The sequence below is a fragment of the Micropterus dolomieu genome, linkage group LG22 (genome assembly GCF_021292245.1).
Source record: "Micropterus dolomieu isolate WLL.071019.BEF.003 ecotype Adirondacks linkage group LG22, ASM2129224v1, whole genome shotgun sequence".
Taxonomy (NCBI): Eukaryota; Metazoa; Chordata; class Actinopteri; order Centrarchiformes; family Centrarchidae; genus Micropterus; species Micropterus dolomieu.
In genome coordinates this window covers 15,837,638-15,860,179 of record NC_060171.1, presented here as the reverse complement: position 1 = coordinate 15,860,179, position 22,542 = coordinate 15,837,638, and the positions used below count along the sequence as shown (strand labels likewise).

The following is a 22,542-nucleotide window of genomic DNA, read 5'->3' as shown; positions in this document are numbered from 1 at the left end:
CCCCCCCCCCCGCCCCTCCCTTTTTTCCCCCTCATTTTCTTGTACAGCCCATCTGACGTAAGGCCGTCGTCGGTTGGTGACGCCGTGTCTCTTTGTTGGCTTAGCAGCGGCGACGTTTTGTTGTTATTTTCGCTGCAGCTGAAAAACAGCCTCGGATAATTTTGGTTTTCGTATTGTTCCGCAATCATATCACACACTGTAGACCTTTAGGTGTGCTTGTCACAAGTTGATAACCACCCTAGGAATGGACTCAGACGAGGGCTATAACTATGAATACGACGACGAAGAGGAGGAATGTAGCGAGGATAGCGCCGAAGAGGAGCCCGAGGACGACACCCTGGAGCTCGGAGAGGTGGAGTTGGTCGATCCCGTGGTGGCCGGTGGGGAGCGAGACGAGTGCGGTGAGACTGGTGGAGGTGGCCACGGCCCCGGCGAGGAAGAGGAGGAGGACTACCGCTTCGAGGTTTTGACTGCCGAGCAGATCCTCCAGCATATGGTGGAGTGTATCAGGGAGGTCAACGAGGTCATCCAGGTAGGTATTTTGGTATGTCAGTGTCAGGAAAGACCGGGGTCCAGACTTTAGTGAAGCGTAAACAGGCCATGGACGTTAGCTTAGCCATTAGCCTTGTAGGAGTAGTTTACTTGCTGGAAGTTGGCAGTTTTACAATAGTGATTAGGTTTATACAAGACTTAAGTGTTTTTTAAATGTAGCTTTCTTTTGTGTGGGTATCATTTAAAATAGATGTGGACAATGTTAAATATGTACATTTAAGTAAAGATGTCCAAACGAATTGTGCTCCAGGAAGTAGTCTAATCCCAACTGAGAAGTTGGTAGCAACGTTTGCTAAGCTAATGTTAGCTTGAAAGTTAGCTAGATGCTAATTAGCCAACTGTAACCGTTAACATAGCACCTCACCGGAAAAGCATAACGTCTTTAGTTTTAACGTTAGAATTATGGCCATAACGTTAGCTAGAGAACTGCCAACTCATACTTGACGACAGTAGGAGTTCGTTAACCAGGCGATTGAAACTTAACGTTACAAATCTAGTAAAATACATTAGCTTTAACATTATTTTAATGTTGCACGAAAGGCTTGGTCATCGAGTTGGTTAGCAAGTTATATGCTAGGTTACTTGACGTTACGTTAACATTAACAAGCTAACTTATCTTATGACTTCAAAAACAGTTTGGGTTTATCACACAAACAAGAGCTAGCAGCAGCTGACGTTATAGATCAAATTAAATCAGAAAGTCAGGAGAGTCCTCCGGCTTATCGTTAACTTGGGCCTCCATTTCCTTTCACTTAACTAACGTTATAGTTGGTAAGAATAAAATGAAAATAAGTAGTTTTTTAGAAGTAGCGTTGCATTATATAAAAGAAAATGTTTTGAATGTCAAAATCACTTTAAATTAGCCCTAAAACTGAAATGAATAAAATATCAAAACTGTGGATGCCGTATACCCGCATGGCAGTTTCCTCAGCAGACAACTGACATGGTGATTCTTCTAAAATAGTATTTCAGTCTAACTTAACATTACCTACTTAACTGTCAGATTTTTGCAGCACCAACTTTTTTTAAAGTAAAGACCTGCATTTGTTTTTCTTGATTAAAGTTTTGAATACTTTTCTTATAAATGTCTCGAGTGACTGTTATGCCTGGCCTCTGAAGACGCTTTAGGGGTAAAGTTACAATTGACTGATGGATTTTTGTCATCTGTAAAGACTTTGTAGGCTTTCAGAGATTCCACAGAAAGCCATAACAAGCAAAACTTGCATGGACATTGTCCATGAATATACTGAGAGTTATTTCTAATATTTCATATAACCCACTTATATTAGTGAGGGTACACCAGATATTAGGAAGACCTCTCAGTAAGTCAATAAAGTTCACAAGCACCACAAACTACAGCCTCTGAAATGAGTATAAAATTTAATTACCCCGTCACTTAATTAACAGTTAGGCTTTGTGGCAGTTCAGCCTTTTCACCTGTCTGACATTTCGGTGACGACGTGTGTACATGTGACTGTACCGCACAAATAATGATGTCTAAACATAACCAATTCTCTTGTATCGTGACACTCATTATCACCAAACACAAAAGTTAAAACCATATTATAATAGTATAGTGTCATGATTGAATTAGCCTGTGATTCCCATCCCTAATTACTCGAGGATGGAGTAAAATAAGCCTTGTGTGTATGAAAAAGTACATCAAGGCAATGCACTTATCTAACGTTGTAATTGCTGAGAACAGTCCCTGTACTTTGCTTAAACAGTGGAACCATGGCACTGTAACAGAATGTACTCTACGGTCGCACCATCCTTCCAATTTCAAAATGGGATGTAAAATCCTTATTTTCATGCAATATACAAAATATGTTTTTACTTAACTTCTTTGAAGTTGACATGTATCATCTAACCCAGGTATTCCAGGGAGACCCCTGAATGCTTGTAACAATAGTAACATTTTACTGTTCATACAGTTAAATATATGATAAGTAGGGCTGCCCCCGACTAAATATTTTCCTAGTTGACTAGTAGTTCAAGCCACTAGTCGACTCATCATCGCACGTTTATGATATTAGTTTGATCATTTAAATGTTTTTCAGAGAATCAGAAAATGGTTTTGAGTTTCTGGACTGAGAAATAATTTTATAAGTAACATTGTTAACTGTGCTAAATTACAAAGAAATAAAAAACTGTAATAATGAGCCTTTAAAATATAAATTTTACAAGGGGCATGAAGCGAGCGGCCTGCTAATGACATGCAGTTCTGATTATGTCAGAACAACCAGCAAGGAGACTGAACATTTTGTTAAGTTATTTCAAGGTTTAACATAGTATATATGATGTAACTAAACTTCCAGTATAGCTATACTGCTGATGTTCACATGCAACGTGGTTATATTTTTCATTGCCCGGTGGCATTTATCATAGTTAATTAGTTGTATTTCACACTCCCTTTTGTTGGGCACAAAGTCATAGAACACAGCCCTGGAAGTTGCTGGCTGGCAAGCAAGCAAGACACAGACGGACCAAGTGCTGCACTGCAAGCTAGCACATCAACTTCACTGTTTCCCCTAGGATGAAGGTGCACGCGTAGTTTGTCTGAATATAAAACCCCAACACAACATGTCTTAGCAGCATTGCTCTTTTGTCCATGAGCATGCAATGCACATTAGAATAGCTTAAAATTTCAGTGTTTTCCCATAGTTTTATGTGAGCTTTAGTTGAATGTTTTGGTGGTGGTCCTGGAAGTCATGGTCAGGGGGTTGATGGTTTTTGAGATTCCTCCCCCAATAGAATTTTATGTTTTACTATGAAAAATCATTTTGGGCCATTATTTTCACTATATCGCCAATAAAAATCTCAAATATTTGGAAAAGCTAGAGCAGATAAAAATAAATAAATAAACCATAGATCAGTGTACTATGGAGGAACTAGGGCTGAATGATTTGGAGAAAAGGTCTTAATTGCCTGTGTCAGTTCGGTAGACGACATTGACACATTTTTACCCAGTTTCGTTTGATTGGTGAGTAGGACCGTAACAGGAGGCGCATGTCGCTTATGATTGGTGAGCGGTCTGTCACACAAGGATGACAACGGAATCAATCTGTATCTGCACGACTGTTTAACGGGCCAGATGCGCTGTATAATTAACCTATTAATTGCCGCCCTCACGGTTAGCTAATGGCGTTCTTTCAACTCGCAGTTTTGATTTAAAAACGATTAATCGTTCAGCCCTAGGAGGAACTACAACAATAGATTTGGGGGAAGTAATTTGTTCTGTTAATTATGATGCTCTCCACAGTGATTTTACATTTATGGCACACCATGTTTTGGGCATCACCCACTAAGCCTTAACTACAGGAAAACCCTGTCAGTGGGACCTCAGAATCATTATAGATAAGATTGTTCATGTTTTCTTTTGTCTTCATTTTACATTTATCTGTATGCTATAGGCATTAATATAAAAAAATAGGCAACATGAGAAACCACCGCCCTTCTGAGATGTATTTTATTTGCACATTAAAAAAGTCTCCTCATTAGCTTAAAAGGACTAGTTTATATCACTAATTTGTTTTACTAATCTCAGCTCCTCTAGTCACCATCATTCTTTCTTTTCCTAACAACCCCTTTTTCAGACTCATCTGAAAAATAATTTAGGCTGTACCAGTCTGTAGGTTACATGACAGAGCTGTAGGATACACCAGTGTTGTCTAAGTTTGTACCTGATGTTCTCAACATTGGACAAGTAGGTAGTGATAAAATACAGCTACCAGTTACTTTCTATGAATGTAGCTAATGTTAAGTTACATAGTAGCCAAAAGACGTACCCTACTGTATAAGCTTTTCTGCTAAGCTGCACAGTCGGAAGGGGAGGGATGATGTTAGCTAGCACTAAAAGGCTTCACTTTTCCAGCAGTTGGGGAAACAGACATGCTTTTTTTGTTCATGAGAAGCTGACACACCGTAACTGACACAGTACATTTACTGCCAGAATATTTTCCTCCTCTAGCATTCACCGACACTTTCTGCCGCTCGGACAATTAAACACTCGCTACACACCTCCCGATTCGGAGTTGCGCTGTTGGCGAGCCAAGAGATGAGTGTTACCGTGCTTGCATAGTGTGTGAGTGAAAATTAGTAGGGTATTGATATAATAATGACTGTGTGAAACTTTCTCCATCAGCAGTACATTTTATGAAGTGTACCGCATGTGGATTGAAACCAACATGATACTGAGTGACATCTGCAGTGGTTCACTGTCGCTCTAATGTAAAATTTCCAACATGTCAGCATCTTGTAACGTAATACCAGATAACATCTCTCTGTGTTTCTACTTACTATACTTTGGCAGCTGTTTATATACGTGGGCGGCCCGCCCAAGTGAAGTATGTCAAAAACACTGCATTTAATGTTAACGCAACCCGTGGGCCTACATTTTGCTAATATTACAAACAAAATATTACATAACTATTTTCTTGTCTTCCAACTGCGTGTGTGATGTGACTATTTTACTCCAGTCATGATTGAGTGGTAATGCCTGCAAGTTAGACTACTTTGATTAACCCAAGATGGAAAATGATGATGATGATAATGAATCGTTACACCCCTAGAGTCAATATATTGTGCACCCCTATTTGCAAATCACACTGGTTGTAAACAAATTTAGTATCGCGCTCTCCAAAAATAAGTATGACTAAATGGTTGCAGTCAGCATCAGTGTTCTTTCGTATTCCACAATACTGCTCCCACAAGCAAGCAAAAGCAAAACACATTTTTGTCTTCTGTTATTCAAAGCAATGACACTGCTGGAGTGCAGTCTTGAGTCTGTTGGCCACAAGTAACCAATGTATGTTTTCCCTGACAGATGGTATGATTGTTTCTGTAACAATACACACAGGCATGTGAGTGTGGGGGGTTGACCGCATATCTCAGGCTGATTTAAACATTTTAACTGATCCATTCCTTTTTAAATTTCTGTACATTAAGAAAGGGAAAACATATTGTTCAGTTATGGGTAATTGTGCACTTTTGCTCCTGGCGAAACATTTTCCCCTTTTCTAAGACTACACCTATAGCCAATCTCTATTTGATTGCATCTTTCCATTGACTTTACGTGCCACCTCTAAATTTAACTTTGCATTTTAACTTAATTGCAGGGCAGCATCAGCTGTGCCAGGTTTTAGGAGGCAGCAGAAGTGCTTGGAGTTGCTCGAATGATTATTGAAAGCAGAATGTGAGCACAGCTCTACTGTGCTCACATTCCTTTCTACCTACCTGCCTACCTTTTTGGTTGGATTCTTTTGTATTTATATAAATACACACACACACACACACACACACACACACACACACACACACACATACATAATGTGCATAAGTAATCTGTCAAATTACTTTTGCTGAGAAAATCAGTATAATAGCACTGTTTGTGACACATCTGAATTTTCCATACTGTCACCGATATTGCTGTGCTGAACAGTATGGTGCCCTTCTATGTAGCTGTCCTAACGTGAACATTGGAGAATCCACTTTACAAATAAAAATGCAAATTTAACTGTTAATTTGCACAGACGGAGCTTAGATTAAGATAGAAATAGGACTGATTTGAAAGGTATGTTATAGAATTAAATTTAATGCTTTTTTGTGGACAGGTTACTATTTGGTTTTGATGCCCTTTTAATCTGAAAACAGGATAGTCAGATCACACACAGAACACAACTGAGTTTGACCTGTACCAGTAAAATGGCAGAGTTTTGTGACAAAAGTAAAGCACCACATTTTGTTTGAATCACTGTATCACCTGTCCACTCAAAGGCACCGGTGAACTGGGGTGTTTCTTGTATCTAGTGTTCCAGTTTATTGGATCTTAACATTTTTAACATTAACATTTTGCCTGTGAAAAGTCTACAGACACAGCAAAAACTTGTATTTCAATCAGAAAGTAGTGCTCGCCATATGTGCCTATTACCAAGTAAGGCTGAACGATTAATCATTTTCAAATCAAAATTGTGATTTGAAAGAACGCGATTAGCTAATCATGAAGACAGTGATTAAAATGTAGGTTAATTATACAGCGCATCTGACCAGTTTTAAACAGTCATGCATTTACAAATTAATTACGTTGTCGTCCTTGTGTGAAAGACCTGCTCACCAATCAAAGCGCCATGTGCCTCCTGTTATAATCCCACTCACCAATCAGAGCGGGCACATGGCGTGTACATTTTACAACAAATGAAACTGGAGGAAAATGCGTTCATGGTGCCAGCCAAACCAACACAGGCAGCGGCTGTGCCACAGTTTTGTCCGGCGTCAACTCGTACTGAAATGTTTCAGCAACGGAGCGTTTAGCTGCACTACGTTGTTGACGTTGTTAATTTGTCATTTTGTGTGCTTCAACTACGGATAACAGAATTTTGATTTTGCTGACTTGTTCAGATTTTGCTTATTTGTTCAGTTGTCCTTGATTTTTATACTTCTACCATGGTTAAGTAAGCTACGTGGTTAAATTGTTTCTTTTTTGTCTTGTTTATTGTTGATGTATTGTTGATCTTTCAATGATCGGGAATCTGCAAAAGATTATTTTGAAAATTGACCGAATTCTCTATGCCGTTCTGTGTCTGACTTTCTGCCTCGTTCATCTGCTCTGTGCTGCTTGACGTGGCTTCAGTCAAAAATAGACTGGTAATGAATATTGAGCTTTATCAAAACTTCACTTAAAAAGTGCAAATCGAATCGTAATCGCAATATTTGGCAGAAAATTCGCAATTAGATTTTTTTTTTTTCCTCCAAATCGTTCAGCCCTACTATCAAGCAACTACCGTGAACAGAACTCTTCTTCAATGTGATGCGATCTGGTAGAAGAGCCCTGCAGTAAATACAACCTTTGTGAATCATTTTCCACTTTCCTTAACTTTGTGTTACTTCTGTGACTGTAGTTTGTGGTGGTATTTAATTGGATTTTAATGTAATGGAAGGTGTTTTGTTGTTTTTTTTTTTTTTTTTGTCCATGCCCACTAACATATGTGGTGGATAGTAAATTGTAATATAAGGGACATCTATTGAATCTACAACTATGTTTATCGATTTTAAAATTAATTTACTTTCAGTTAGTCATTTTAAAATTACCATTCTGTTCTATTTCTAGGCTTAATACATATCTGAAAACCCGGACCATGAACATACCTGTTGTTCCCCAAAGAGCTTAAAGTATAATTGGGAAATGCCCATTAATGAGCTGTTTGTGTCATATTTACCCTTAATTCTAAGCTTTTGAAGTGAAGATTGAAAATTGGCTGTAGTTAAATGTAAAATTCAGGGGGTTTTTCTGACCAGCCATTTCTCCTTCCTCTAGAATCCTGCAACAATAACACGCATCCTTCTCAGTCACTTCAACTGGGATAAAGAAAAGCTTATGGAAAGGTAAGTAATCTGTGAAGTTTTTTTGCCACCTTTAACTTGCCAGATAACAAGTATGGTAGCTGAGAGCTCATCTCTTAACATCTGTGATATCTCTTTTCTTGTCTCAATTTATACAGGTATTTTGATGGTAATCTGGACAAGCTTTTCTCTGAGTGTCATGTCATTAACCCCAGTAAGAAGCCTCGAATCCGTCCTCCAATCAACACTAGATCATCGGCACAGGACATGCCATGTCAGATCTGCTATCTGAACTTCCCCAACTCTGTGAGTCCCATAGTGACACCCACATTGTGTTGCACCAGCTGCATGTGTGTTCAGGTCTAAGTTGTAGTGTTAAGTGGTGTCACCATGTCAATTGTCTTTGCGGGTAACCTGTGTGTGTGAAAGTCTTGCAGTTTGTTGTTCAAGTGAGTCTTTCCCGGTGTGTGACGGCTAGTTACGTTACTTTACTTTAGTCAGCCATGAAGTGTGTGGATGAGCTCTGGTTGCAGTAAAATAGTTACTGAAAGGCTGTGTGTTGTGTTTGCTGCCACAAAAAAATTAAGAAGTGCCTGTTTATGTAACATTACTACAGCATCTTCTACATTCACTGGCCACTTTATTAGGTACACCTTGCTAGTACAGGGTTGGTCCCCCTTTTGCTTTCCGAACTGCCTTAATTCTTTGTTGCATACTTTCAACAAGGTGTTGGAAACATTTCTCAGAGACTTTGGTCCATATTGACTTGATAGCATCATGACAGATTTGTCGGCTGCACATCCATGATGCAAATCTCCCGGTCCACCACATCCCAAAGGTGATCTGTTGGATTGAGATCTGGTGACTGTGGAGGCCACTGGAGTACAGTGAATTCATTGTCATTTTCAAGAAACCAGTTTGAGATGATTTGAGCTTTGTGACATGGTGTGTTATCCTGCTGGAAGTAGCCATCAGGATGGTACGCTGTGGTCATAAAGGGATGGGCATGGTCAGCAACAGTACTCAGGTAGGCTGTCGCGTTTAAACGATGCTCAAGTGGTATTAAGGGGCCCAAAGTGTGCCGAGAAAATATCCCCACACCATTACACCACCAACCTCAACCAACTAGGTTTACTATTCAGAATGAACACCAGTATCAATGCCAGGGGGAAACCAGGGAAGAAGACAAGACAGCGTAGGCTACCCCTATAATTAACTGATTTATACTAACTTTAAAACATAACTTTTTAACAAAGATTTTTTGCTTTGGAACTATATAAAATTAAATTAAAAGCGACTACTATAACCACAACTGTACACTAACAGTGTAATGTCTATTTAGAATAATCAAGCAACAGTCCCCTTTCATAATACTTTTGTAGTTTATTTTTCCAAAGTGCTTATAAGTTTTATAAGTGGAGAATGTTCTGTAGGCTACATCACGAGCCAGATGTTCCTTGATGTACATTAAACCATTACTCATTACTAATAACTTTTTTTTTAAAGCTGTACGGTGTTCATGAGGGAGAGAGACGAGCGAGAGGATGTGCTGCACGAAGATTTTAAATAGGCCTAGTAAAAAAAACAAAAAAAAACAAATCAGTATGTGGCGGGCAAATAAATGAACGTAGCCTATAGGAAACACTGCCTTTCCTCTGTCTCTGCTGCTCTTATTGCTGCTACAGTGGTCTAAGTAACTGGGACCAGGGCGTGCTGTGGGTGTGATTGGCCGGCCGGCAGGCTGACACTACGAACCTCGCGGGTGCTTGTGGAGTTTTTCAACCCCGAAGACATTTGAGACAGACAGACAGTGGAATTGATACTGTCCCCAGCACTTCTTGTAGTGCATTGCAGTTAGAAATAAACAGCCAGAAATGTTCTTAAGAAGATTGCTGTCTCTCCCTTGAACAGCCTCTCTGTAACAATGCGTCGAAAATGAAATTTCATGTCAACAAATTTTTATAGTAGAAGTTGTCAATTACGTCGACTAATCGTTGCAGCCCTAGACAACAGACAGTTTTTTTCAATCCTCTATTTTGGTAAACCTCTGCAAATTGTTGCCTCAGTTTTCTATTCTTAGCTAACGGGAGTGGCACCCGGTGTGGACTTATGTTGCTGTAGCCCTTCTGCTTCAAGATTCAAGGTGTTGTGCGTTCAGAGATGGTTTTCTGCATACCTTGTTGGTTGTAACGAGTGGTTATTTGAGTTACCGTTGCCTTTCTGTCATATCGAACCAGTCTGCCCATTCTCCTCTGACATCAACAAGCATTTTCATCCACACAACTGTCGCTCACTGGATATTTTCTCTTTTTCGGACCATTCTCTGTAAACCCTGGAGTTGGTTGTGTGTGAAAATCCCAGTAGATCAGCAGTTTCTGAAATACTCAGACCAGCCCGTCAGGCACCAACAACCATGCCACATTCAAAGTCACTTAAATCCCCTTTCTTTCCCATTGTGATGCTCGGTTTGAACTTCAGCAAGTTGTCTTGTCCACTTTTACATGATTAGATATTTGTGTTAACAAGCAATTGAACAGGTGTGTTTAATAAAGTGGCTGGTTAGTGTACATACTTTATGGCAGACTAAAGGAACGTAACTACCCCTCAGCAGTGACCAGCGGGCACAATGAAACTCAAATATGACAATATGGTTATCTGCTATATTGCACATTAATTAACATTTCGAATATATTGAATAGATTCTATATATCGCCCAGACCTACTTCTGTGTCCTGTTCACTTGGACATATCAGAAATCAAACACAGCTAATACTGCAACAGCTGTTTAGGAGCAATGCCGTTCCTTTTCAATTGGAAATTAAAAATTTGTGTTTACCAGTTGCAGCTGTTCTCTTCCAAGAGCTACTCACTGATACATATTTTCCCTAAACTCAGAGTTGATTTTAAAATTTGAATCAGTGGGTTGATTTATGTGGATGTGGCCTAATAATAAATGGTTACATACAGTACTGTATGTACAGACTGGTGGAGCAAGTGTAATTGTAACATACCTTGACATCTTAGCAGACCACGTTGATCTATTCATAGCCATCATGTATTGAAGGGCATAGTTACTTTGAACAACGCAGTGCTTTGTGTCGTAGTAAACGAATCATCCGGGAACAATTTGGATGTAAACAGTTATCTTCCTCTGGCTATCACACTCTTAATATCAACCCAGTCAAACATCATAGTGTGGCCGTAGTAACTGTACACAGCAGCTTGCAGTTGGCGGAAGCGTTTTAGCAAACATGATATTGATATATTATGGAAGGGTAAGGGCTTGGGTTAAAGATTTTCTGTTTTCATTTCACAGCACAATGACATTCCAGGGATGGTTGCAGATAAAATAGACATTTTACCCCTTTGGACCTTTTTATGTTTTTACAACATTTACCAACAGAAATAACTTTATTATATCTACAAATTGGCTGACTGCAGTGTGTAGAGCCCCATTCCTATGATAAGAGAATATTGTCTTAACAGGACAAATGCATATCATCATGGCCAGTTGGTTTAGTGTTTCAGCTATGATATTACATTATTCTCTGAAATCTGAAAAAACAAAGTATAGTCCAGACTATTTTAGTCTAGAATTTTCCTATGATAGGGTTTGTAGCACAAAATTTAATGTTGGTTATTGTTTAGTCAAATATGGATTATTATATTTTTCCAAACTCAAAGTCTTGACTTGCCTGGTTACCAGAAGCGCATATGCTAGTAATTGTGAGAGGTCTTGTTGGTTTACTAGATGCTTCTATCCTACAGTATTTTACAGGCCTAGAGTGTGGACACAAGTTCTGCATGCAGTGCTGGGGAGATTACCTGACCACCAAAATCATAGAAGAAGGAATGGGACAGGTAACCCACTAAGATTATTTTTAGGGTACTAGTCACTGATCCCTGTGTCTTATTATAGCTGTCTGACTAATGATTTGCCTTCTGTGTTGTCTTTTCAGACCATTTCTTGTCCCGCTCATAGTTGTGACATTTTGGTTGATGACAACACAGTCATGTGAGTATCTGTTTGTGCTTATGTTTTGATGTCTTGCTGCATATTGGTCAGCAGTGATCAGAATATGTAAATGAGACTGACCCATTCTGGTAATGAAAAGAGCAGGAATCAAAAAAATGTCCATGTTTTTATTTTCAGCAGTGTACAACAGATATTTCATTTTTCTCACAACATTATTACATCTTCAATCTTAAATATTGCAATTGTTGCCAACTTTGCCAAAAGTCAAAAACACAATAAAGCCCATACAAGATGCAATTTTAGTCATACAGTTCAAATAGCAAAGTTAATACAGAAATAATTATTAAATCAAAAGAAAATAAATATAATTGCTCAAAAATCAGCATTTTAAAAGGACATTTTGCCTTCTAAAAGGAAGTTCGCAGGACCCTCTAGTTACACCACTACCTCCATATTGAAAGCATGGACACTAATCTCTTGTATCCGCTATTGAGCTGACAGTAATTGTCTTAACCTACATTCTGATCTGACCAGCTAGCAAGAGACCTTTAAAGTGTTTTCACTGATCAGTTTAGGTGCAACACACACAGAAACATATGCTTCTCATGTCAGTATTTCATTTCATGAAATGCTTTTTCTACCTCTTGGTTAGTACCCTGCACTCTTAGTTTTGTAATTATGGAATGTGTTTTATTCCTGCATTGTTGCTAGAAAAGTATCTATCTGAATATTAAGGAAGGAAGCTTATACCAAAGTCACCAATTTTATATAATGAAGGCTAATAAATGATTTGATTTCTCCTATAGGCGCCTCATAACAGATTCAAAAGTGAAGTTGAAGTACCAGCATTTAATTACAAATAGTTTTGTAGAGGTAAGACATGAGATTTTGTTCTCCTTACAGTATGTTGAAATATGATGTTGAGCTGTATCCTGTATGCACTACTTAAAAAGCAGGGAACTTCTTTGTACTTTGGCCTCCATGAAACTATATATACACTCAATACTCCTTTAGTGCAATCGACTGTTAAAGTGGTGCCCTGCACCAGACTGCCATCATGTTGTCAAAGTCCAGTACCCAGATGCCAAGCCAGTGAGGTGCAAGTGTGGCCGTCAGTTCTGGTAAGAGAGCCTGTTTAAAAAAAACAAAACAATGTATTAGGCTATTGTGAACTGACAGCAACAGGAATTGAATTTTGACACTGTAAATTTAATAGTATTTATTCAGCATTATGTGAATTTGACTTGATGCCTCCTGTTGGTGCAGCTTCAACTGTGGAGAGAATTGGCATGATCCTGTCAAATGTAAGGTAAGCCAATCAGGAACATTTTATCACTTTACAGAAATATGAACCTATTCTTCAAGCATCTTTCTTTGTCAACATGTTTATTTCTTACTCTTTAATTATTTTGCAGTGGCTGAGAAAATGGATTAAGAAATGTGATGATGACAGTGAAACTTCAAACTGGATTGCGGCGAATACTAAGGTATGGAATCAAAGTGAACTTAGTTTTGCTCTCGTCTCTCTGTTCTTCAACTTCCGTTTAAATAAAGTACATCACCCAGAGAGTCTTTACACCCAAAAGTCAGTACAACAACAGAAAAGAAATTGTACTCTTGTTTGGTTTTGGTAACCACAAAGACATTTCAATTGTGGATGTTTTTGTAAAGCACTTGAGCAGAGAAAAAAATTAATACTCTCCTCTCCTGTCAGGAGTGTCCAAAATGCCATGTGACCATTGAGAAAGATGGTGGCTGCAATCACATGGTTTGTCGGAACCAGAACTGCAAAGCTGAGTTCTGCTGGGTCTGCTTGGGTCCATGGGAACCCCACGGTTCAGCCTGGTAAGAACAAATGGCTTATAAAGTAAATGATGGTGGCGTCACTGCTAGGGCCATGTTGGAATATATTCCAAGTAGGTCTTAATTTCATTAAAATCTATTATTAAGATTAATTTGTTAATTTAAATATCAGGTGCAAATTTTAATGCCATTTCATGTCTAAATACAGATCTGACATCTTTATGAAAAAGCATAAAACATAAAATATTGTCAAATAGTAGAGATGTGTGTTATGGTATTCTGGACGCTGTGACATTTCAGGTACAACTGCAATCGCTACAATGAAGATGATGCCAAGGCAGCCAGAGATGCTCAAGAGGTAATGGATTGTAATCCTACATTTTAAAACCGTTTGCATCTGTTTTTAGGAATGGGTATCGATACTAGATTGGTTCCGGTTCATGAATCCTCAGTACTGAAATATTGATTAGCTTCTGGACAAACGGCCCTGCTATCTGTATTTATGTATCATTAATTAATTCTAACACAGCTGGCATTTTCAAATTCCTAACTATGCCCTAATAATAATGAAGTGGCAGGCGTACATTTGATGTTGCGTAACTGCGAGTTTACATTATGTGCTGTCCAGTCATGGCTGACGGGGGTAAAACATTCAAAAGGGTGGGCTCATAGTCGCGTGTAAAAGGGGGTAACATCAGCAACCTTATGAAACACACACAAAACATTCTATAAATCTAAAGCAGTGCAGCATGTTTGACTGCTTGAGCTGCTGCTGCGCGTACATCCTCAGTGCAGTCTCCTGGGTCTGAAGCTGATGGGATGCCAAACTAAAAATGTGACTGTCTCAACCTCATCAAGTCAAGGTAACACTTGTTGTTGTTATAAAAATAAGTTGTGGATATTAATTCAGCACACAGTTGGCATCGGTTTCAAACACTTCTAATTTATGTTCCTTAATAATCCAGTAGACGTCAGTTAGGGCTGAAACGATTCATCGATAAAATCGATTAATAAAATACATCAACACATTCTTTGCATCAATGCTTCGTTTAATCCATATAATTATATAGCACAGTGTTTCCCAGGGACATTTATTTATGTCGCGCTTACGCAGTGAACACGACGTGATTATAATGGAGCTGTTTGGAAAGTGGAGGAAGAGAGAGAAAATAGCAAGGGACAAAGAAGAAAGTGTCCAAAGTATGGGGTTATTTCAAGCTAAAGAAAACAACAACTCTGTAATGTTACCGTCTGTCCACCGTAAAACGAAACTTATGTCGCCTTGGCAACAGCATGACAGCATCTGATCAGAAAGGCCTGGTGTTCTGCCAGCGGACCACAGACAAGGTAACAGCAACTTTAGCATTTTAACTGAAATCATGATTGATTTGTTGAGTTGAAGGCTAGCCAAAGTAAGCCGCAGTCCTCAGCTGAAAATGTACACAGGTGCGTTTGTTGTTCTCCTTTTTGGGCCGTGAGTTGTAACCTCACAGTCAAGATTTAACTGGGTGTCGGGGAGCTGCATGTTTTAACTCACCTTCAGCTCTCTCTGTAGCTCAGACAATCACACGCTACCTGCGTGTGCTAATCCATCCTTTCACCCATATTTTTTGTCTTTATAATTGCCATCTTTATAATAACAACAGCTAACAGCTATTTTGTGTGCAGGATCACTCATTTCCCAGGAAAGAAAAAGTAATAAAATTACTATCAAATCTTTTCACATTTTTTAATGTAATGTCTTTTATTTTTTTGCGAGTAGTATCAATAACAATATTGGTGTCGTTAAGCATACTGTGTCTGCATCTATAAAATCCATCCCTATCCACTTTTCAGTCAAGATTCCCTTCTTCAATGTTCAAAATTTAGCCATATTTGCCACAGGTGTAAATGCCATTTCTAATTCCTAGTTTCCATCCCACTGCACTGGGTGACTGAAGAAATGTGTATAACTTAAATACCTTTAACAAGCGACAAATACCTTTAGCCGCAACAAAAATATCTACTAAATTTTACAAGAATGTAATCCGCTCCAACTTGTCAAACAAGCGACCTGTCCTCATGTAAGCCGGCTGTACGCTGTAAGAAGTTTGGAAACAATACAGGGAATGCTGCTGCATTTTCCTGATTTAAAAAAAAATGTCTATTAAACGTCTGGCAACAAATATGGTTGGTCGTTGCATACTAAAGAACTTGTGTCTTGTAGGGCTGAACGAATTGGGTAAAAAAATGTAATTGTGATTTTTCTGCCAGATATTGCGATTACGATTTGATTTGCGTTTTTAACTAAAGTTCAGTATTCACTGCCAGTCAGTGTTTGACGGAACATGTGTCAAGCAGCACAGAGCAGATGAACACAGTCAGACACAGAACGGCAGAGAATCTGGTCGATTTTCTAAATAAAACACCCTGTGCACACTCCCGATCATAAATCAACAATAAATGCAGTTAAAACAGACAAAAAAGAAACAATTTAACTAAGTAGCCTACTTCACCATTGTAGAAGCACAAAAAGCAAGGACAACTGACAAATTAACAATCTGAACAAGTCAGCAAAATCAGGCAGGCAAACACACTGAAATGCTCCTTGTGGATGTAGCCATGCAGAGAGCGGAGCTTAACGAGTTATTGGTAGTTGAAGCACATAGAATGACAAATTAACAACACACCAACAATGTAGAGCAGGCTAAACACTCCCCTGCTGAAACACTTCAGAGTTGACACTAGAAATAATCATGGCACAGCTGCTACCTGTGTCTGTTTGTCTGACGCCATTATCTCACGTTTTCTTTTAGTTTCGTTTGTTGTAAAATATACATGCCCTGTGCCCGCTCTGATTGGTGAGACCGACTGTAACAGGAGGCGTAGGGAGTTTGTGATTTGTTAGCAAGTGGAATGAATTTTTAACTGCATGACTGACTGGTCAGATTCTCTGTATAATTAACCTACATTTTAATCACGGTCTTCACGATTAGCTAATCGCATTCTTTCAAATTCAATTTTGCAATTTAAATTTTAAAACAATTAATCGTTCAGCCCTAGTGTCTTGCATGAAATGCTTGCACAATACAATATAGATATTTCTTTATATGTTGTTGATGATCCAGTACCCAGTGAGTTTATTGTCTAGTACAAGTCAAGTTGAGCATGCTTGAGTTACAGCCATTTTCATTCTGTGTGTGCAGCGCTCCAGGGCAGCCTTGCAGAGGTACCTGTTCTACTGCAACCGCTACATGAACCACATGCAGAGCCTGCGCTTTGAGCACAAGCTCTATGCTCAGGTAAAGCAGAAGATGGAGGAGATGCAGCAGCACAACATGTCCTGGATTGAGGTGCAGTTTCTGAAGAAGGCCGTGGATGTGCTGTGCCAGTGCCGCTCCACACTCATGTTCACTTACGTCTTTGCCTTCTACCTCAAGAAGAACAACCAGTCCATTATTTTTGAGGTATGATAAAAGGGAAATTGTTTGCTCAAATGGCATAAATGAGAACAGCTCGTGCATGACATAAAAAGTTTGAGCTCGTTTAGAATTGAGATTTTATTTAGAAATAGCATTTGCAAAACAGTTGGTGTTAAAGCTAGGGTAGGTAACATTGGAGAAACTAGCAAGAGACGGCTAGATTTTGAAAGTATCAAACTGAAAAAATCATTGTAGCCCTCATAATCATGAGATGCCTAAAAATTCCCACCCTTGAGGTGATGCATCGTGATATCAAATCGAATCGTGAGACCAGTGAAGATGCACACCACTAAGGTAGACAGGCAGATAGGCCAGTCAAAACGCACGACACTCCTGCAACAGCCACAGATAATAGATTTGTTTTCATTGTTGTGTGAGCATTTGATTTATTGATTGTTGTCGGGATGTCGGTACGTTTGCAGTAAGTCTGTCCATTCCATCCAGGTGAATGCAATATCACAGGAACACCTCGAAGGAATGTCTTCAAATTTGGCATAAACGTCTATTGAACTGATAAGAATTAGAGTGATCAAAGGTCACTGTGACCTCACAAATCATGTTTTTGGCCACAACTCAAGAATTGAAGATTTAATATTGACACAATGTCACGTAGATGTTTAACAGGATCTCATTGCACTTTTCATATAACATATAATATTCGTTGGATCATTATTTACAGAGAGAACAATTCCTACCATGAGTAAGTGATTACCTATTTTATCTAAAGGGTCAAAGGTCAACTTCACTGACATAAAAATGTCCTGGAAAAACACTTTTTGGCTATTATTTGTGTATTTATTATCATAATATAATCATTTTTTCACTTTTTACAAGCAATGTATTTTAAGAGTTCTAATAATTATATTATTAAAGAAAATTACGTATCACATTAAAGCATATTTAAGGTGCCCTGTTCAACATTAACATAAAGGCCAATGTAATTTACACAGTGAGCTGTAAAATCAAATCAAATACTTTTAAGTTCACAGGGGCCCATTCTTGCAGTGTAGTTGATGTGAATTCCTGGATATTAAATGTTCATCTGCAATTTTCTCTAGTGGTCCCAGTAATATTTACATCCCAATTTAAAGTATTTATCTTTCTCAGTAGTGTTAGTTTTGTGAGCCATTTTAAGATTTGGTCTTAGTCTTAGTCCTGTGTCAAATGTCCTTTTTAGTTTTAGTCATATTTGGTCCACTGTATACTGTTTATTTTTTTTTAAATCAAGTTTTAGTTGACTAAAAGTCTGGGTATTTTAGTCAAAAGAAAGTCGAAAGTATTTCAGTTTAGTTTCAGTCATTAACCATCATTTTATTCTTTTCTAACTCATTAGTATGATTTTGATTGATCTACCCTAACCAAAATAGAGATATTTATCATTTTAGTTTTTATTTCACTCATCTCACATTTAAATAAAATGGTAGGCCAGCATTCAAAGCACAGGAAGAAAAGAAATACCGCTGAATGAACGCTGAAAATTTAGAGGGAGAAAATATGGCATGTAATATTTTGTCTCCTCATTATACTGGCAAAAAGGAGATTTTATTAACATTTTTATTTTATGAATTACATTTTAGTGTTGTCATTTTTCGTCAAAAATATGGCATGTTAAGATCAAAGTCAGTGTTTAAGTACATTGTCGCCATGTCATCATCATCCGTTTTAGTCAGGGGAAGAAAGGTCGTTGACAAATAAATTTTGTTTAGTTTCGTCTAATGAAAGTAATATTATTTGTCAGAATATGTGGCAGTCATGTTCTTAGATGTACGTATTGCAGTGAACTAATATCATGTTCTACAGATGTCTGTGGGAACCTTTGTATTTGAAAGGGGGGGGGGGGTAAATCTCTATGCATTAAGCCACTGCTTAACAATTGTGATATTATCACACAAAAACACTCATTTTGTCAAACACAAGATTAGAAACCTAAAATATCGTAGTATATAACATTAGATTATCTTACCAGAGGGACCATGCACCACCTTTAGCTTTCGCATTTCTGGCCACATTTTCTGTGTTTGGCAGCAGAACTAGTTCACTGACAAAGACCCTAGACCAAACTAATCACCTGATTGTTAGGAGGGGTGAATGTGAGGAAATCAGCCCAAACTTTCTGTGATCTGAGCTGGTACTTAAGCGGAACACTCCAAAGTTTAGGGGATCACGGATAACCGACATTTGTATTGTGTATTGTAGTTATGCTGTGGCGTAGAATAACTTTATTTATCAATTGTTTGGTTAATCAGAACAACCAGGCAGACCTGGAAAATGCCACAGAGGTGCTGTCTGGCTACCTGGAGCGGGATATCTCCCAGGATTCCTTGCAGGACATCAAGCAGAAAGTACAAGATAAGTACAGGTCAGTGAAGGAAGAAATGAAATCACCTGACACTGTTAACGTCTGTGTTCTTGGACTCTTAACAATTTTTTTGTCTACAGATACTGTGAGAGCAGGCGAAGAGTGCTGCTACAGCACGTGCATGAAGGCTATGAGAAGGACCTGTGGGAGTACATTGAAGATTGAGGACACGTCCCAATGCAACGGACTCTTGAGTATCTTGACAAACTAGAGCGCTGATGCAATTTAACAGGGCAGCACGGGCCTTCTGCCGCCACACCTTTGGCAAACCAACCACTTTTGCATCATTTTTCCTGGATTTGTTTAACAAAATCTTCAAAGTAAATTATATTTAAATAAAAGGTAGAGTAATAAAAAGAAAGTGTACTACAGTATTGTTAGCAACAGAGTGGAGTCTTGAGAAAGCAGAAAACCCATCTTAAACAAATACATCCTTTTGGCTTGTATTGTAACACCTCCCCTGAACTATCTTATTTTCCTGGTTTTTTTTGCTTGTGAATCTTTTCTGTTTTGATTTTGACTTTTGTTTTCCCATTAGTGTGAAAATGTTTTCAACACAGCTTTAATTGTCATGGCCATGTCTGCAGTATGTGGCGAGATCCGTGTCTGGGTGGCTGAATGTTGATAGGCTGATTGCAAAGGGGCAAAGACATTTCAGGGGGGGAGGGGGATGAAGAAAAAACATCAAAAGAGCAAAATAGCAAGTCTGTATTTTTCAATTTGTAAATAGTCCATATGCATGGAAGTTAAAGAGCAAGAGTGGCACGTGTTTGCAAACTTTTGAAATTTTCAAATATTTATTCTTTACCAATATTGAAAAAGCTGTACTTTTGCCATGTAGAAGTCTCCCTCCAGAGTGTGTAGGGAGTATGGAAGTCTTTGGCAATAAAGCATTCACCCTATCATCCTCAGTCTCTTCAGAGCAGTGCACAGGTTACACCTGATTCGTAACTAAATGGGGACTGATAGAAAGAATTTCTCTTAGTTGCCAAGTGGTCAGATAAAGGAGTCAGTGAAAGTGCACAGCGGAGTAAGAAAACTAAGAGCAGAAAAGGTTTTACAAGTTCAGAGGTAAGGTAGAAAGCACCGGCCCTGTGTCCCTCGATTCTAACCTTTTGCCGTACCCTCTTAGTTGTTTTTAGAGGTGTTTAAGAATTTAAGAACATTACTAATTATTTGCAAGAGCCAAACTGAGTGACATTCACTCTTTTTTTTTTTTTTTTTCTCTCTCTTTCCCAACATGGCTTGAGGTAGCCCTCGTAAAGCTCAGCTTGCACCTTGGGGATTGAATGAGGGTAATAGAATGTACAGACAGCACAGCTTTGTAGTGCTGCTAATTGGGATGGATCACTGTCAAACAGGGTCAGGCATTTGCATCACTCTTTGAAGAGATCTCTTGAAGAGATCTCTTGCCTTGCAGTGAGACAGAACAATGCTTTAAACCAAGCTACAAAGATGGACATGCGTGATCCTTAGGCAGATGACGAATATAGGGCAAACCTCTAAAGGTTGTAGGACTGTTTTATAACGCTGTTATGCTTTTGCATTAAAGACTGTATTTTTCGCACATGGGTTGAGGATTCAACATTGAAATGTCGGTGCCCCTCCAGGTTTTGCATTGTTCAATGTGGTGGTTGCTCTGGTTGTCAAGCTCTCTGCTTGTAAATGCTTGTTCATGTCTCTGCAATATGGCAGTCTTCACAAGATTTGCTGGAGGGAACATGAATATACAGGCACTGATGCAAGTCAGACGATGACACCAAAGTGTCAGCTTTCATTAAAACACATCCTTTAACCCGTTTTCAGATCTTTGGGGAATTCTCTCCCAAATGCTTCTTATGTGTTCAGACTTATTATTTTATCCTAGCAAATTATAAACTGTATTGTTTATTTGAATAAATGTCATGAGAAATCTCATTTTTGGGAGTACTGTGTGAGTCATTAGAGTAGGTTTGGTCTCAATCATATGAGTTACCCAAACATCCATGATGCATTTCTGCGCTATGTATTTTGCGATCTAGGGTACTACATACCTTTGCAGAGCTGTGTCTTCCAGAATTGCGTGGAATTAATTTGGTAACTGTCATTGAATAATTTTGATTTTAGGCAAAAAATGTTAGCTTTTTTGCACCACTTTTACTTGCAGAATGTATGATAAAGATCAGGTGGTTGTTTGTATGATGTCACTTTTGAATTCATTTTGTCTCTCAAGTCACAAACCAATGATGACACAAGTTGAACGGATAATAACAAAAGATGGGCTATTTTCTCTAAGATGGTTTGCAGGTAACGGCTATAGCTGTGATCATTAGGCTAATATGCTCTCCAGGGTTCTCTCTGTTTTCATTGTGTCTGCAAGTAGTTCATGAACATCGACATTGTTTGAAGTAACAGAAGCAGCTACTTACATTAAATTGAGACATCCAAAAACTTTTAATACTTTTCTACATATCTTTTCTTTATGCTATGAAAGGTGTTTTAGTTCCTATTAGTGTAAAAATGTGGGGAAAATTAGTTGTCTGTTTTGGAGAAAATATTAAAGTGCAAAATGTTGCAAACATCGTTCTGGCATGGGTGGTTGTTTGATAATGGACACAATGTTTTTGTTGTGACAGCAGCCATTTTCACCACAATCAGGATTTGATGTGTTTTAAAACGGTGTCCTTAAGAAGACTGCTACTGAACTGTGGTTCTGCTACTTAACCCATCACTGGAAATACAGTTTCCAACTTAACAGCACTGAGTTTTAAAAGGGTGAATTTGCAACTACAAATGCTGCCACAAGATGGGGACAAAGATACTGTGATTACCTATTTTAGTTACAGCATGGAAAGTGATTATTTTTGACAAACCTTTACTGTGGGGTGACAGGTTTGAATTAGTTTTGACAGTGCAATAGACTCAATTATGCCATATTAAAGTTTTTCAAGACTGCAGGGCTTCTTTTTCAATTTACAATTTATTTTTTACATGGTGAATAGAGAAGCTGCTAATCAGTCAGTGGTTAAGATTAACAATATGTGAAATTTAGCTTTGATGTTCAAGAAATCCCA

The 22,542-nt window shown here is 38.5% G+C and overlaps 1 protein-coding gene across 4 annotated transcripts in view; it reads left to right on the top strand.

Annotated features, from left to right (window-relative positions):
- arih1 (ariadne ubiquitin-conjugating enzyme E2 binding protein homolog 1 (Drosophila)) overlaps positions 1 to 21,406 on the top strand; it is a 24,436-nt gene extending 3,030 nt beyond the window's left edge. The window contains exons 2-15 of one of the 4 annotated variants that reach the window (XM_046038305.1): positions 399 to 532; positions 7,865 to 7,932; positions 8,049 to 8,196; positions 11,659 to 11,751; positions 11,850 to 11,905; positions 12,673 to 12,739; positions 12,881 to 12,987; positions 13,133 to 13,175; positions 13,282 to 13,353; positions 13,581 to 13,711; positions 13,970 to 14,027; positions 16,855 to 17,115; positions 19,377 to 19,489; positions 19,570 to 21,406. In XM_046038305.1, the coding sequence (XP_045894261.1) occupies positions 399 to 532; positions 7,865 to 7,932; positions 8,049 to 8,196; positions 11,659 to 11,751; positions 11,850 to 11,905; positions 12,673 to 12,739; positions 12,881 to 12,987; positions 13,133 to 13,175; positions 13,282 to 13,353; positions 13,581 to 13,711; positions 13,970 to 14,027; positions 16,855 to 17,115; positions 19,377 to 19,489; positions 19,570 to 19,654 (1,436 nt within the window). In that variant the 3' untranslated portion in view covers positions 19,655 to 21,406. Of the gene's footprint in view, positions 1 to 61; positions 533 to 7,864; positions 7,933 to 8,048; positions 8,197 to 11,658; positions 11,752 to 11,849; positions 11,906 to 12,672; positions 12,740 to 12,880; positions 12,988 to 13,132; positions 13,176 to 13,281; positions 13,354 to 13,580; positions 13,712 to 13,969; positions 14,028 to 16,854; positions 17,116 to 19,376; positions 19,490 to 19,569 lie in introns of those variants that run through there. The other 3 variants (XM_046038306.1, XM_046038303.1, XM_046038304.1) reach the window with 3 other exon arrangements.
- The last annotated feature ends 1,136 nt before the right edge of the window (positions 21,407 to 22,542 follow it).